At 37.4% G+C, this 16,487-nt stretch overlaps 1 protein-coding gene across 4 annotated transcripts in view; it reads left to right on the top strand.

The window, feature by feature from the left end:
• Positions 1–16,487, top strand: part of ATP8A1 (ATPase phospholipid transporting 8A1) — a 242,792-nt gene that overhangs the window by 98,288 nt on the left and 128,017 nt on the right. For all 4 annotated transcript variants that reach the window (XM_082611029.1, XM_082611027.1, XM_082611028.1 and 1 more), the window contains 4 exons: positions 2,265–2,370; positions 3,969–4,051; positions 8,380–8,429; positions 12,387–12,456. In XM_082611029.1, the coding sequence (XP_082467155.1) occupies positions 2,265–2,370; positions 3,969–4,051; positions 8,380–8,429; positions 12,387–12,456 (309 nt within the window). The remainder of the gene's footprint in view (positions 1–2,264; positions 2,371–3,968; positions 4,052–8,379; positions 8,430–12,386; positions 12,457–16,487) is intronic.

Here is a 16,487-nt window from a genome sequence, read left to right as displayed (position 1 = left end):
TTCTTTTTACTTGGCCAACATGAATTCATGGTTGTTAGAAATTTAGTTTTAATAATTGTCACTAATCAACATTCTGTTTTTTAAAAATATTATATCTTAATTCTAGAACTCTATTTGTATGAAACAACTCATTGTTAACAATTTCAAAACATCTATAGAAATGAATTTCCTGCTCAGAATTATAGGCCAGTGCTAAATCTATACAATAAGAATTTCGGACATCTGCCACCCAATGTGAACATTCCACTTATGAAAGTTACTGATACTTAATTAAAATTCCATCCAATCAAACGATATGGTCTCCTAAGTTTAAACCCCCAATTTTTTCTCACAGTCGCTTCAAGCTCAATGTGTCAGAACTTGGACTCATGCTCATCACCCCAAAACCTAGTCCCTTCCTAGTGCTGATGGACTTACCACCTCTGCCCCTGGGCAGGGCCCTAGCAATGTGTTCATGTGGTTATTTTTGCCTTCAACAAAGCATGAGCTTCCAGATGCACAAAATCTAGACCTAGGGCCACCTCTTCCCTCTTGTGTTCTCAGGTTCAGTAAATTGCACCATCAACTAACTGTCTTCTTACTCATTCTAGGAACTTAGGGTTGCTTTTGATACCTCCTTCCCCTCCGTCTCCAGATCTGTAATGACTCACTAACCCCTTATCAATATGACTTTCTGTAATATATCCTAAATGTCTTCTTCACTTCATTCTCACTTTCTCTACCCCAGTCCAGACTACTGGTATCCTCCAGGTGAATTACAGCAGCCTCCTAACCATTCTCCTTGTTTCCGTTTTTACCCCCCTCCAGTTCTTGTTGCACATGGCAGCTGGAATGATGCAAATGTAAATCAAGTCCCATCACTCTCCTGTTTAAAACCATGCCAGGGGGCTTCCCTGGTGGCGCAGTGGTTGAGAGTCCGCCTGCCGATGCAGGGGACGCGGGTTCGTGCCCCTGTCCGGGAGGATCCCACATGCCGCGGAGCGGCTGGGCCCGTGAGCCATGGCCGCTGGGCCTGCGCGTCCAGAGCCTGTGCTCCGCAACGGGAGAGGCCACAACAGTGAGAGGCCCGCATAATGCAAAAAAAAAAAAAAAAAAAAAAACAAAAAAAAAAACCATGCCAGAGGGCTTCCCTCTCAACTTGCAAAGTTACATGGTCCAGCCCCTGCCTAAGTCTTCGGCCTCACTTGGAGCTACCCTTCCTTTCTTTCTCCTCAGGCTACACTGGCTTTCTTTTATTTTCTCAAACACACTTCATTCTTTCTTCCTTTAGGACCTTTTCAGTCATGTGTGATTCCTGCTTGATGGAAAACTGTGCTCAGTTCTTCATGAGGCTAAAACTTCAACAGCTTAAAGATCACATTGTCATGAGAACAACCACAGACTGGCCTATATCATATTATATGATATTTGCACATTTATCCTTTGAAGCCCTTTTCACACTATAAATAAATAATACTTGTGTACTATTTATCTATGTTCTGTTTTCCCCACTAGTCAAAGCTTCTCATATCAGGGACCTTGTCTGTTTTGTCTGCTCTTTGAGGCTTAACACAGTTTTTTTTCAAATAATGTTCTGATTTACCTTTCCAGTCATTTCACTTTTTTGGTCCAAGAGCATAGAGGAATATTTTTCCTTTATTAATTCGAATGACATTTTTCTTCATCAGGAACCAGACAAGAAGATGTTTAATTTTAAAAATCTGACTGCTTTCTTGCAGAAAGGATCTTGTCTTCCTCAGGCCATGAGAGTCCATTGTACAAAGGAGACTTCTCAATCAATCCTTTTTTATTTAGTAAAATGTGTATCAGGTTAAGGTTGCCATTTTTGCAAAAAGAGAGGACAAACCTTACAGAGGAATCCCCTGCCATCGTCACCTCAACCCAAAGTAGTGGAACCACAGTAAGAGTAGATGCCTAAAATTTAGATCTGATCAGGAATTAGAACTAGGTAAATGAACATTTTAGAATGTCTCTCCTGTCCTTAATAACAAGATTCAACCATATCTACCTTTTTTGCTGTACTGTTTCTATTTAACAAGACAAAATGGTCTTATATAAATGTTTAGAAAAGGAATGAGAGGGTGCAATAATGAATGATTTTAGTTAAAAATATTTTTTCTTCATAATAGTTGTTGGCTTCTTGACTTCCACACCTTCAATATTTAACAGCTGCACTCTTAGTAAATATGCATGAAGTAGTATTACTATCATTAGTGTCAAATGTTTAAACGTAAGTGGCTAAATTATGTGTTTATTTCTTACAGCCAACTGCACCTATAATATGTGAATTTCTTACAATGATGGCAGTTTGTCACACAGCAGTACCAGAGCGAGAAGGTGATAAGATTATTTACCAGGCAGCATCTCCAGGTACAAATGAAGCAATTGTGATGTATTTCTTGGTGGAAAATTGTTCTGAAATTTGAGATTGTTCAGAAAAATTTAATTTGAAGAAGTAAAATAAACAAGTTATGTTTTTCAGATTACAAATTTTATTTACTAATTAGATAAACCTTGGCTTTCAAAATTAAATATATATATATTTTAAAATATATAACTTTGTGTAACATTTGTTATATGACATAAATTACATGTAAATTTGAATAACAAAATTCACACAAGTAAAAAAAATGGTACTTTATATATACACATAGTAAATTCTCCCTTCTTTATAAATAACTAAGAGTAAACTGTTAGTCATAAACTGTTTTTGCACATAAGCAGACAGGAAAAGGAAGATCTGTTTGCTTAAATAGTGCGCATTTTAGAATACCAATTTTGCTTTCTTCTCTTGGAAATGATAATCAAGGAGTTCATTGTGTATTTATTGGATGAGAAAAGTTTTACACATTTGAAGGGATTCCATAAAATATGTATTAGCACAGTTATCATTATTTAATACTTAGGCTTATTTTCAATGAAAAATTGGGTAAATAGTCAATTTGATGATTGTAAGATTTCAAGAAAGAATGAACACACTTTGGGGAACTTTTTTAATAAGTGTTTTAAACTGTATTATAAACCAGCACCTGCGACCTTGTAGAATGTACCAAATTCCTAAAAACCATAAGATACATCTCATATCATTAAGATAGAAACTATGTGAATGTTTTATCCCACTCCCTTCCTTAAGAAACAAGAAGTTCTGATGTAAGAGGGTGATGTAAGTAAATAATATATAATACAACAAAGCATCAGTTCATTTATATCCATTTAAATTGACCCCTCAACATTAATAGTATTAGTTTTTCTACATTAAACATTTTAGGAGGAAAAGGATAAAACTTAAGAAGGCAATTTCGTGCCATTCATTTTTTCCAGTTTTATTAAGAAATAATTTACATATATCACTGTATCTCTAGTACTTATTTATCTTATAACTGGAAATTTGTACCTTTCAATCACCTTTCTCCAGTTCCCCCTTCTCCCACCCTCCACCTCTGCTAACCACATCTGATCTCTTTTTCTATGAGTTTGGGGTTTGTTTTCTTTTTTTCCCTTTAGATCTCACATATAAGTGAGATCATACAGTATTTTTCTCTCTGTGTCTGGCTTGCTTCACTTAGCTAATGCCTTCATGTCTATCCATGTTGTTGGCAAATGTAGGATTTCCTCATTTTTTTATGCATCATTCATTTTGAGAAAAGTTTTCTAGAGAATATGCTGGACCAAGGGGTATATTTAATTATCCTTCTTAGGTATGTTTGGCTAACAGTGGGACTTAATCTTCAGAAATATGACTCTGGGGTCTATACATGTCTCAGATTCTTAAGATCATTCTACTTATTCCTTTGGCATTGTCATATAATTTTAAAAGAAGTGGATTTCAGTAAAAGGAGCCAGAATAAAAATAATTTTAATTCTTTTTAAAATTAAGCAGAAAATTGGATTGCAATAATGTCTTTCCCTCGTATTTGGGGTAATTTTTTTTCACTGTACATTTGCTTTGTCCTGTTTTCCTAAAACAGATGAAGGAGCCTTGGTCAGAGCAGCCAAGCAACTGAATTTTGTTTTCACTGGAAGAACACCTGACTCAGTGATTATAGATTCAGTAAGTTATTTATTTTTAAGTCTGGTTTTTATCAAAGTAATACATATGCTTAGCTTCAAAGATAAAATAATACCAAAAAAGCTCAAAATAGAATAGAGGTTCCCAGCTCCAGTTCTCCTCTCCAGAAGCAAAAACTTTCTATTCTTTTAGCTATTTCTTCGGACATTTACACATCTTATATATATTTTTTAATGTTTGATGAATGATATATGTGTTGATTCTTCAATTTTAGACATATCTACTGACTTTCTATTCAGTTATATTAAATGAGGAGTTATTTCTCTTGACTCACCATCCCTTCCCAATAGTATTATAATTATATTACAATATTTGGTTAAACAAGTATTTGGACCCAGATTTTTAAATGGGCAAAAAACTTGAACAAACATTTCACGAAAGAAGATATACAGATGGCCAGTGAGCACATGAGAACACATCATCAGTCATCAGGGAAATGCAAATTAAAGTCTCAATGAGATACTACTGCATACCCACCAAAAATGGTAAAATTAAAAACATTGGTAGCACCGAATGTGAACGAAAACGCAGAGCAAGTAGATCACCTGTTTTTGCTAGTAGACGTGCAAGATGGTACAATCCCTTTGGAAATCCTTTTAGAGTTTTCCAACACAGGTAAACATGTACCCAGCCCAGCAGTTGCACTCATACTTAACCAGGAGAAGTGAAAGCATATGTCCACAGAGAAATGTGTCATGGAATGTTCATAGCAGCTGTATTCAGAGTAGCCAAAAACTAGAAACAAATCAAATATCCATTACTAGGCGAATGGATGAACAAATTATAATATACAATGGAATAGCTAAACCATAGAAAAGAGTAAAATATCGATTCATCAAGAGCCTTAATAAATCTCAGAAACATTATACTGGGAAAAAAAATTCAGACACAGAGGAATGCATACTCTTTTTTTTTTTTTTTTTTTTTCAATTTTTGGCTGCGTTGGGTCTCTGTTGCTGCATGCAGGCTTTCTCTAATTGCAGCGAGCGGGGGCTACTCTTCGTTGTGGTGCACGGGCTTCCCATTGCAGTGACTTCTCTTGTGGAGCACAGGCTCTAGGTGCCTGGGCTTCAGTAGTTGTGGCCAGTGGGCTTCAGTAGTTGTGGCACATGGGCTCAGTAGTTGTGGCTTGTGGGCTGTAGAGCGCAGGCTCAGTAGTTGTGGTGCATGGGCTTAGTTGCTCCGCGGCATGTGGGATCTTCCTGAACCAGGGCTCAAACCCGTGTCCCCTGCGTTGGCAGGCGGATTCTTAACCACTGCACCACCAGGGAAGTCCCTATTTTCTTTTTTTTTAATGTTGTCTTTCCAGATACAAAACTATCTCCTGAAAATAAATTTTTTTCTTTATTTCCTAAACATGAATCTCTTGTCTTTTTTCCAATTGCTTGATTTTCTACCTACTACTAATTGTTCCATACCTTCTTAGTGCACCTTTATTGGTACAATTACACCAGATAATCTGCCAGTGGGTAGTTGTTTCCCTGAGACATCCCTCCAGAAGTCCTCCATTCTTCTTGGTCTGGGCCAGTTTTTCCTGCTTCTCTGGCACTTGGAATTCCTTTTGATTGTCTCCTGTTTTGGACTTTCTATTTCCTGTAAGTCAAAACTTCTTTCTTAGTAAACTCACTGGTATTGATAGAACACATTTTCTGTCAATTTCATCCTATTGAAAAGGTGTTATTAGAGAAGCAGAAGTCACAGTAGTGACAGCCTTCAGTAAACTTAGCTCCTGACTCAGGGCTCCAAGCTGCCCTGGTGGACAGTTCAGTCTTACTCGTGGCTGTCAGGAGGAATCGCTTTCCTGTCTCCCTGGGGACTTTCTTTACCTCTCTTCTGTGTTAGATTTTCTGTTTCCTGGATCCCATATTTTCTTTGTTCTTGGCTAACTCTTGTTATCGTGGAACACATTCTTTATTGGCTTCTTGAGAAAAGGTGCATGGAAAGTTATTTGGTTTTTTGTTTTGTTTTGTTTAGTCCTTTCAAGTCTAAACATTTTTTATCCTATCTTTCTACTTAATTGGTAGTCTGGCTGAATGTAGAATTCCAGGGTGGAAATCAGTTTCCTGAAGAATTTTGACTGTTCCTCTGTCTCCTGGCTTCCAGTACACCTAATTGAGAAGTCGGAAGCCACTGTGACTCCAGTCTTTGTGACTTGCCCACCCCTCCCTCTCTGGAAGGTTGTGGGATATTCTTTGTCCCAAGAGTTCTGAAATTTCATGACAGTGTCCTTAGTGGGAATATCTTAACCCATTGTACTGAGCACTGAGTGGACACTCTTCCATTTGGAAATCAATATCCTTCCATTCTGGAAAATTTTCTTGAGTGAGTCTATTCATTTTCCTTCCCTCTTTTTCCTCTGCTCTCTCTTTTTAGAATTCTTGAATGCATCTTTTAACTTTTCTGTCCTGCTCTTCATGTCTTTGCCTTTTTGTTCTACTTTTTGGAAGTTTTCCTCCGTTTTATCTTCTTAGACTTCTGTTGATTTTCTTTTCATTTCTGCTATCATGTTTTTAGTTTCTAGAAGCTTTTATTGTTTTTTCAATATTTCTTTTTTTTAATAGTACCTGTTCTTGTTTCACAGGTGTTGTACTTATGTTTCTTCTCTGGGAGGAATAATGATAGTTTTTTTGACGTTTTCTTTTCTAAACAATTACAAGCATTTAACAGTTTAAATAAGCATATGGTTTTTACTGGAATATAAAGTGGTCTTAAGCTGCCATTATAGTTGTTTTGATTATTGCAGTGGGAAAGTGATACCTCACCAAAAATTAAATATCAATTTTCAATGTTCTTTTCCAGAGTTTCCCATTCTCCACTTAGGAGAAAAGAACAGCATTTAATTACTGCAACACTTGCATATGGGATGTATAATAGACTATGCCAGATCTTTGACAAGAGCTTCAAAATGCAGAATCATAAGGCCAGTCTCCTCCTATGCCACCAAAGAGCAGTATACAGGACCTAAATAATAATCACAAAAACATAACAATTGTACAAGCCATCTTTTTGTTTCAAACATTTTCTTCATTTGCTTCATGAATGCCATTAAAAAGCATATAGTGGAGAGTACAGCAATATTTCCAAAGGTATAAAACACTGCAAAAAGTTTTATGCCATCAGGAAGCCACAGTAATCCAGTTCCAGTGAGACAACAGAAAATGCCCATAGAAAGCATATGACAAACCACTTCATTCTGGTGTTGCAATGGAGGGAAGAGGCATCCAGGACCTGTCTACCAGCCCCTCAAGTCCATCAAGAAACCCAGAGCCTGACACTCCACAGGCCGACACGGATGTTTTCTTTTTGAATTCTCTTTCCTCCAAATTGCTCTTATCTATTTGTTTTGGGTATCTATGATCCATGTTAATAGCTGTCCTTGAATATCTATTAATCTTTGGTTTTCTCATGGTTAAGAGTGAAGAACTTGAATCAAAGCTGGTATGGCAGTTCTGAGCATGAGGGTATTTGTCAACATTGGGCTTCACTGTGGGGTGGTCTGGTGGGGTTCCTTTGGGAAGTCATGGTTGTCTGTACCTTTAGGGCTTCTCTTGGTCTTGTGAATTCCCCAGAGATTCATTTTCTGATTTCTGCCTGGAAAGGTCTGGCTGCCAGAAGGTAGGGGGCCGAGTGGGTTGGGGGCATTGGGGCCTAGCCTCTAGTACAAATGTGATAACAGTGCTGTATCTTCAAGTGTGCCAGTCGACTTCTAGATGGAAGAGCCTCTGTTTTACCCTCTATAGAGCAAAGCCTCGGTCTTCTGCCAGTATGGAGGAAGAGCCAGTGCCCAGAGCTGCTTTTCTAGTAGCTCTTCCCCAGTCCTCCCATTTTAGGCCCCTCTCTTTCCTCCCAGTTCTAGAGCTACCTGCTATTCCACTTCCTTAAGCCTCTTAGGGATTATGTGGTACAAATAGGGTTGGTTCTCAGCTTTTCCCATGGCTACTGCAGGCTTTGAAACTTCTTGTATCTGCTGAGGATGTGTTTCTCACTGATCTGGTTTCTGGTTTCCACATTTTTCGTGCTATTTTCTCTTCTCTTATTTTCCTGCCATTGCAAGTTTCTTCCTTAAGTGGTTTTTTTTTTTTTTTTTCTATAGTTTTGATGGGGCTTTGGGAAGGATGAAAATTAAATGTGTATGTTCAGTCTTCCATCTTAACTTGAAAAGTTAGTAAGTTCAATTAAAGATGATGTATTTCAGAAGGGACAATTTGTTTGTGTTGACATTTTTTACATTAAAATTTCATGACTAGGGTTTATTTCCAAGAAGCCAAAGATGCCAACTCTATGTAATCAAGTTTTCCTTTTCTTCATAGCTGGGGCAGGAAGAAAGATACGAATTGCTCAATGTCTTGGAGTTCACCAGGTAAAACATCTGCTCTGTGGTTTGTATGTATGACATAAATTTCCTTCCATTTTTATTTAACTAAATTTATTTATACCAAATATTAAATTAAAATCTTCAATGGAATTTTTAATTGTCATATCTGTAAGTAAATCATAAACAGCACTCTTCAGAGTCTTGTAAGGCATTACTCCTAGAGGCAATATAAAAATATTTTTGAACATAACTGTCTGCATCACAACTGTAGGGGGTATAGGACCAAGACAGTGATCTGGAAACATCGTTATACTTAGAGGTGCCAAGATTTATGTAGCATGAAAAGGAATCAGAGTCAGGAACCCACCATTCTAATTAAGTGTTCACTATAACATATAATTGTCTTGGGGATTTCAGAAACCATACCCGTCTCTCTGTTAGGTATAAAACCAGTTCCCATGTAGTAGGCAAGGGCAGAAAGCAAAAAGATTATTTTACTTACTTTATTTCCTAAGGTCAAATAAGAGAGGCCTTCCATTATGATCAGTGACATCTCTATGAGTTTCTGGCTCTTTATTCCCACATGACTATGTAGTTTCCCAACTAACCTACATTCTTGGGGCAAAATGCCCTCAGCTACAGACAAGAGGGTCTTTAAAGATTGTGTCATCATTCAGAGGACACTTAAAAATATCTTCAAGGCCATAACCAGGATGTAATGCTGCTGTTCAAAGAAATGTGTCCACTTTTTTTCTTGAACTTTTTCCTACATAAGGCAAGTCTGTACACTAACTAAAAGAGGCATTTTCTTTTCTGTGCCAACATTTGTTGCTGTCTTGGTTAGGAGTGACCGCATGCCAGTGGTTAATATCAAAAGTAATGGGATCTAATTTATTATTTAAACATTGTGTTTTTTTTTCACTTGTATGCACTGAAAGGCTCCAAGGAAAATGCATAAGAAGAAGTTGGATGATTAACTGTCATAGAATATTCTCAAAGTGTATCCCCCATCTTTTTTTTCCCACATCAAAGTGACTGTTTTTCCTAAGCCTATTTGTATTATGTCTGTAATAGATTATAAATAGTGTATCAGTTAACATTTGGATATGTTTGTTTATGAACACACACTTAGAAACACTATGTAAGTGGTAAGTGTGTGAAGAAAAATAAAGCAAAGTTAGCAGCTCTTTCAGGATGCTGTGATGGGGGAGGCTTAAGGACAAAAGTGAGAGAAGTGAATGTGTGGGCATTAAAATAATCTCTGAAAGACATGAGTGGTTTAGACTAGGATGATGGTAGAGAAAATAAAGTGAAGTTGATAGAATGCAGATACCCTTTGCAGGGATGTCAGGGGGCCATTGGTATGAATTGGATGTGGCAGGAGAAAAGAGGGGGAGGGGCTAGGGTTCCTGGCATGAGTGACTGGGTAGATGGAGATACTGTTTACACAAATGGTGGATACAGGATAGATGCTGAGGATGAGATGTTTGAAGTTTAAGATGCCAGTGAGATATATATATACATAGAGATGTCAGGTAGGCAACTGGTTATAGAGGCCTGACACATAGAAGCCTCTGGCTGAAATATAAATTTGGTAGTCATTGGCCTATAAATGGTATTTAAAAGCCATGAACGTGAGTTGGATCTCCTGGATATAAAATAATAGAGTAAGGGAAACAAAAAAGGCTGAAGATTGAGCTACGAGTAACTAAGGGTTGATTAGCAAAGAGGAATTAACAAAAGAGACTGCTCTGTGATTAGAGAAAGAGAGTGTAAGAGCATAAAGCCAAGGGAAGAGGATAATTTCCAGGAGGGAGTGGTCATCTGTGTCAGAGACTGCTGCAAGGTTAGGTAAGACAAAGCTGAAAGTAGTCGTTGGATTTAGAGATTCAACAACTGGTGAAAAGAGAAGCAAGATGGGAGTGACTGGAGAATGAGTGGGAACCGTGGCTGGCAAGTGTTTTGAGAAGTTGAGCTGTGAAGGGGAGTAGAGCTTTGAAAAGGGATGTGTGTGGCTCAGCAGGGAGGGTTGTTTGGGGTGAGTTTCTCAGGAGAGAGACTAGAACTGTTTCAGTACTGATGAGAAGGATCCATTCCAGGAGGAAAAGATGCAAGTTCAGGGGAGAGCAGCACAGCTTTAGGAGTGAGATGACCAGGAACGCAGGGTGAGAGAAGATTCACAGCACATATGAAAGGAAGGTCTCCGATACGAAAGTGTTCTTTCCATGGTATCAAGAAACAAGGCAGAGGATGGTCCACAGTGGATAAATGTGCAGGTTTTAATGGCAGAAAGAATAGGGATTTCTTATTGGAGGCTTCCATCAAGGTGACTGCAAAAATTCTGAGGGTCTGGAATGACTAGGAGACCTGAGGAATGGAGAAGTGCTCATAGTCCTGTAGGGAGACAGAGAGCAAGCTTATTAGAGAAATGTAGATGACGAGGCAGCATGGAGCACCCAGTGAAGTTGGGACCATGTGTTTACTAATCTCTGGTTGGGTGACTTTTCTCCAGCAATGTCCACTTACCCTGATGGACCACAGAAAGGGTTCCTATTCACCCAAGATTTGGGAGTTTTGCCAGGAGAAGAAAAGAGCAAGAAAGTTGATGAGTTTGGGACCATGCCATCAAAGCTGCATTAAGAGAGACATGAATCATGAAGGGCTGAGATAGAATACCTGGATGTGATTACAAAAGGGGCCCAATTAAATGTAGTCCTAAAGCACAAGAATGAAGATCAGAGATATTAATACAGTGGGGATTAGAGATGGGGAAAGAGAGAACTAAATACTCCTAGACACTTCTGAAGGAAACTCCAGCTGTATGCTATGACACCAAATCTAACTGCTATATTGGACTCATCTCAGTTTTTTAGCCACAGAACGTTATAAGGTAACACAAATAGATGCAGACACTTGAGAAGTCTTTTTTGCCTCTAGTTTCTGGAGAGAATATGCTTATACACACTTGGTTCCAAGTGAGACTTATCCTGTGCGATGCCATACCTGTTTACTCTGTTCATTGTTACTTGCAGTCTCTTTGCTAATGCATTAAAAGATGTTGTATGTTTGACTAACAATTTTTATCTGTCTATACTGCCAACATAATGTTAAATTGTTTGTGCTCATTAACTAGAGTTTGCAAGATAAATTAGATTTTTTACATGATGCCAGTGGTTTGCTGGTAATCATTGAAAAATGATAGTCATGAAGGCTTAAGTGGGTTTTTAAAGTTCTAGTGTTTGCCTTTATGTGTGATTGGATGTGTACTTAAAATTGACTTTCTGTTTGAATTAAAAAAAAAAAATCCCACAAGGACTCAGAGGCGAAAAATATACAAATCAATTTTCATTGCAAAGTAAAGGAGCTGTTACAGTGGAGGATTACTGGACTGAATGTCAATATTATGACATAGTATGAGTGTGTTTCGTGTTTGGTAATTGCAATCATTGTTGCTTTTGTTGTGGTCATCCGTTTACAATGCTTGGTGTCAGTTTATTTATCTCTTGTAAAAATAAAATACAGCGTGTGTGTGTGTGAAAAGAAAAGTTTTAAAAGTTCATATAGACAAAAAAAAGAGATAATTTCTTTGAAGTACAGTAAATCAGCCATGTTTGAATATCAAAAAAAATTGATCATCATTTCTCTTTTTAATAATTCATCGAAAAAGATACTGGCTTAAATATTTTTTAAATCTGAAAACACTGAACTAGAACTCTCCTTTATCCTGGTGGATACTAACTCTTGCAGGTTTCTAGGGAGCTATTTTGTAAATTATTCCTCTAGGGAAGCAGATGGTACCCTGGTGCCTTAAAAAACATAATGTAACTTTCAAAGGACTCAACTATACACCCAGGGTATGGTTTGTGTATGTGGAAGGATCGGCCTCATAATTTGGTCAAATTTATTTTTTCACTGTGAGTATTAAAATATGTGAGACGTGACAAACAAATAGGTGTATCTTCTCACTACGATGACACATTGTGGAAAACCTCTTTCTTTCAGTGCTAGAAAAAGAATGTCAGTGATTGTTCGCACTCCATCCGGGAAGTTACGACTTTACTGCAAAGGAGCCGTAAGTTTTTATTTTTGTCTTTTACAGTTTTGATTTACGATGGTTTATAATGAATACGTTAAGCATTCTGCTACGGAAATGTAACACAGATGTTTAGCCTGAAGCTGCTAACGTCCACTTTGGGTAGTGTTTTATAGTAATAGTGTTCAGCCTCTTCTGGTGAAATATGGAACTCCTTCTGGGTAAATTTGGTGCTTTGAAAAAGTTTGGCCTAGGTTATTTATATAATTCAATGTTTGGTACATAATATATGAGGTTTGTTGTTTAGAAATATGTTAGAAGCCAGTTAAATACGGAAAATATTTTAAAATTGAATTAGAAATGTAGTGACCTATACCAGTTTGAATCTAATTTTTTAAAGGCCATAGAAATGGGGGGAAAAATGGATCACAATTACTGCTATAATTTCTTCATGTGGTGATTACTATTTGTATTGTATTTGCATTGGTTTAATGATAACAGAATTTCTAACTATTGGTTGGATATGGTATATTGGCAGGTTATATTGACAAAATAGTCATTCTAACTGAATTTTTCTAGTTAAAATATGTCTACACTCATGGAAATATAAGAAATCTACTGCCCAGGGCCTTTTCTTTCTAATTCTTAAAATTAGTTAATATTTCCCTTCTGAATTATCCTTTCCAGGTACCTAGTATAGTTGGAGTAGTCAGGTAACTTACCAACTTAGAACTTTCCAATTTCAACTATAATCACCAATCTTGCTTTATTACATGGAACTTGGAAACTGAACTTACCAAGAAACCCAAGCTTATTATTTGAATTCCTGTTGAGAATGTTTTTCAGTGCCTTGGTTTTAAAGCATTGAAATATAATTTTTGAATGCCTTGGTTTTAAAGAATTTTGGTAGAATTATTTCATGATGTCTCGTGAATGTAGTTTTAGAATTCCTTTGGTTGTTGATTCAAACATCTAACATTTGTTTGCTGTGTGCATTTTATCTACTAGACTTTCAACTGTATTTGGGGGTTAGGAAGATAAGACTCAAAACTTGTCAGGAGCTTAAGACTACTCAGGGAAATATATATAAAGAGAAGATTAGGATATAATGTTAAAATATATTGTAAAGATCTTCCACCTCCCAGTGGTAACATTAAGTGGTAAAGTAATAAAGAGAGCCCTTAAGACCTCCCACTTTAAACAGTTTGTATGTGTCCAGTTTAACTACACCCAGTCCACATCCTCTTTTCTTAGTTTTGAGTAATCCAGCTAGAAACTTTGTTTGGGGCATTAAAGCACTGAATAAAAAATAAAAACATTGGACTTCTTTTTTGAATAATCATGGAGATAGTTTGCATACATTAACTTGCTTATTGCCACTCCCAAATTAGCTATGATATGTGGTTGAATACTAAAAAGTCATAAACATGTGAAACAGCAAGGTGCATTTGAGAACTACATGCAGTTTGTCAGGGAATAGCAGAATTTGAGGTTAGAAAGGTGAGCATGGGTTAAGTCATGGGTTTTTCATGCTCGAGAACTTGTTCTTTCTTTCTGGGTCATTCTGATGCCATTTAGAAGGTGATTTAAAGCAGAAAAGAGATGTATAGAGAGTTAGCAGTTGAAGCTGTTGACTACAGTCCAAGAAAAAGTTGATAAGGATCAAAACCTTATAACAGACAATTGCGGAGAGGATTAAGAGGACAGAGATTTAGGACTTAGTAATTGATTACATGTGGGTGATGAGGGAAAAGATGATCTAGGATTATCAGATTTCTGTTTAGCTAACTAAATAGACTAAGTGATACCACTTACTAAGATAAAGAGTTGGGAGCTACATCTGGGCCATAAGGGAGAAGATACCTGCATTTCACAGGGGAAGATATATGAGGTGCTGATATAGGAGTTAAAAGTGTAGCTGGAAACTAAAAGCAGGGGATTGATGAGATCTCATATGGGGAAAATAATGCATGAAAAGAGAGGAGGGCTAAATGTGAAAAGTAGAGGATCCAGGAAGGACACTGAAATTTGGAGGAAAGCCTGAGGAGTCCGTTGATTCCTTGGCAGAGTGAACAATCAACAGTGACAAGTGCAACAGAATACCTTAGTAATGAAAGGCAATTAAGAAGTCTTCAAGGGCTTCCCTGGTGGCGCAGTGGTTGAGAATCTGCCTGCCAATGCAGGGGACACGGGTTCGAGCCCTGGTCTGGGAAGATCCCACATGCCACGGAGCAACTAGGCCCGCGAGCCACAACTACTGAGGCTGCGCGTCTGGAGCCTGTGCCCCGCAACAAGAGAGGCCGCGACAGTGAGAGGCCCACGCACCGCGATGAAGAGTGGCCCCTGCTCGCCGCAACTAGAGAAAGCCCTAGCATAGAAACGAAGACCCAACACAGCCAAAAATAAATATAAATAAATTTAAATTTAAAAAAAAAGAAGTCTTCAAGAATATTTTCCAGTCAACATGGTATTATCTGTTCATAGTTTGATGTATCTCCTTTATTCCAAAATCATAGCAGTGATGGATATAGTATAAAGAGAAAACAGAGGTAGACCAAAATAGGTATAGAAAATCAAGGTGGTACACTGAACTGAAGTCTTGAGCTGAGACGGGTAGGAGTCCCAGGCCCTGGGTTGGGAATCAGGGAGCAATGTCTGGAGTTTGGTTTCTGTGGGACAATGGGCACAAATAGTACTTTCTGTAAAATGCAGATAGGAGCCAGCCTCCCCTCTTTAAAACCTAAGATAGTGGTAAACTTCCTAACCAGGAGAAGAGCTGAGGAAAGCTCATGCAAGCCCCTACTGGAGAGTACAGAAAACCACTAGACTGAAATGCATGTGAAGAAGGAAAGAGCAAGAGCAAAACTTGGAGACACATAAGGAAATCTCATGTCGAAGGGAGAACAAACACGTAAACAACTGGAGCATGAACTCACCCCAGCTGAAATCATTTGTGTAAACTGTTCTGACAGAGGATGTTTAGAGCTCAACATGATAAAGAAATTACAGTTATTTTTAATCAAAAAGAAATTTTGGGGAGAGGGGAGAATAGGTTACATGTAAGATAAATTAGAAATCATAAATAAATTTAAGAAAAAAACATCAACAAATGAAATAAGCTCTAGATAGGGTTGGAGGGGTGAGGATGGAGTTAGTGAATTGGAAGATAGTATTTGAAGAGTTCATTTAAAATATCACACAAAGAAATGGGTGTGTGTGTGTGTGTGTGTGTGTGTGTGGATGGATGACTTATTTTTCTTGCTTTTCTCCAGAGTTTCAGTAATTGGGTTGTCTTGCTTTGTTAATTTTTAAGTGAAAAAGAAGGAAAAGTACACAATACACAAGTTGTGTCTGCAGTAGTAGCCAATTTAGGGAAAGTTACATTTACACAAATAAAAATTTAATTTATTCAAGAAAATAATCCTACTCCAATATTTATATTCAAGAGAGAAATTAGAAACTTGAGTAATATACTTAATGCTTTAGTGACCTTAAAGTGACTGAAAATTTTCAAATTAAGTGCCCCCTAAATAAAATTCTGTGCCATATGCAAAAAAGACCACATCTGAAATTAGTTATTTCTAGCCGTTCACCACCACGGCAGAGGCAAAGTGCAGATAATTCTGAATGGCACACATAAACACAGTAAATGTTTGTCTATATTTAAATATAAATGTGTATAATCTTTAGCAAATATTCCAGCCCCAGCTTCATGCAGCAGATCAATCTCAACTTGGTGTTTAACTGGACAACAAGGGCAGATTCCTTGATGGTTAGTAACTGGCTAATTTATAGCAAGATTATCTGCATGACATCAGTATAAATTACAGTGCTTAGCTAAGTAATTATATAAGACCTTTTTTTTTTCCTACTTGATACTTTATTATTGATTCTTGAATTTCATTGTGTAGCTCTTCTTTATTTGGCTTTATTATATAATGTGGTATTCCATATAAGTGAAATTTGGGGATAACTGAGAATTACATCAGTGCTTTATTCATTTCACACATATTTTTTGAATACTTGCCATGTGCAAGGCACTGTAGGTGAGGGACAGAGCAGCACTGGAA

Source organism: Mesoplodon mirus (genome assembly GCF_964341445.2).
Source record: "Mesoplodon mirus genome assembly, chromosome: 2".
Classification (NCBI taxonomy): domain Eukaryota; kingdom Metazoa; phylum Chordata; class Mammalia; order Artiodactyla; family Ziphiidae; genus Mesoplodon; species Mesoplodon mirus.
The sequence above is the reverse complement of the archived record's forward strand: the minus strand, read 5'-3'. Positions and strand labels throughout refer to the sequence as shown.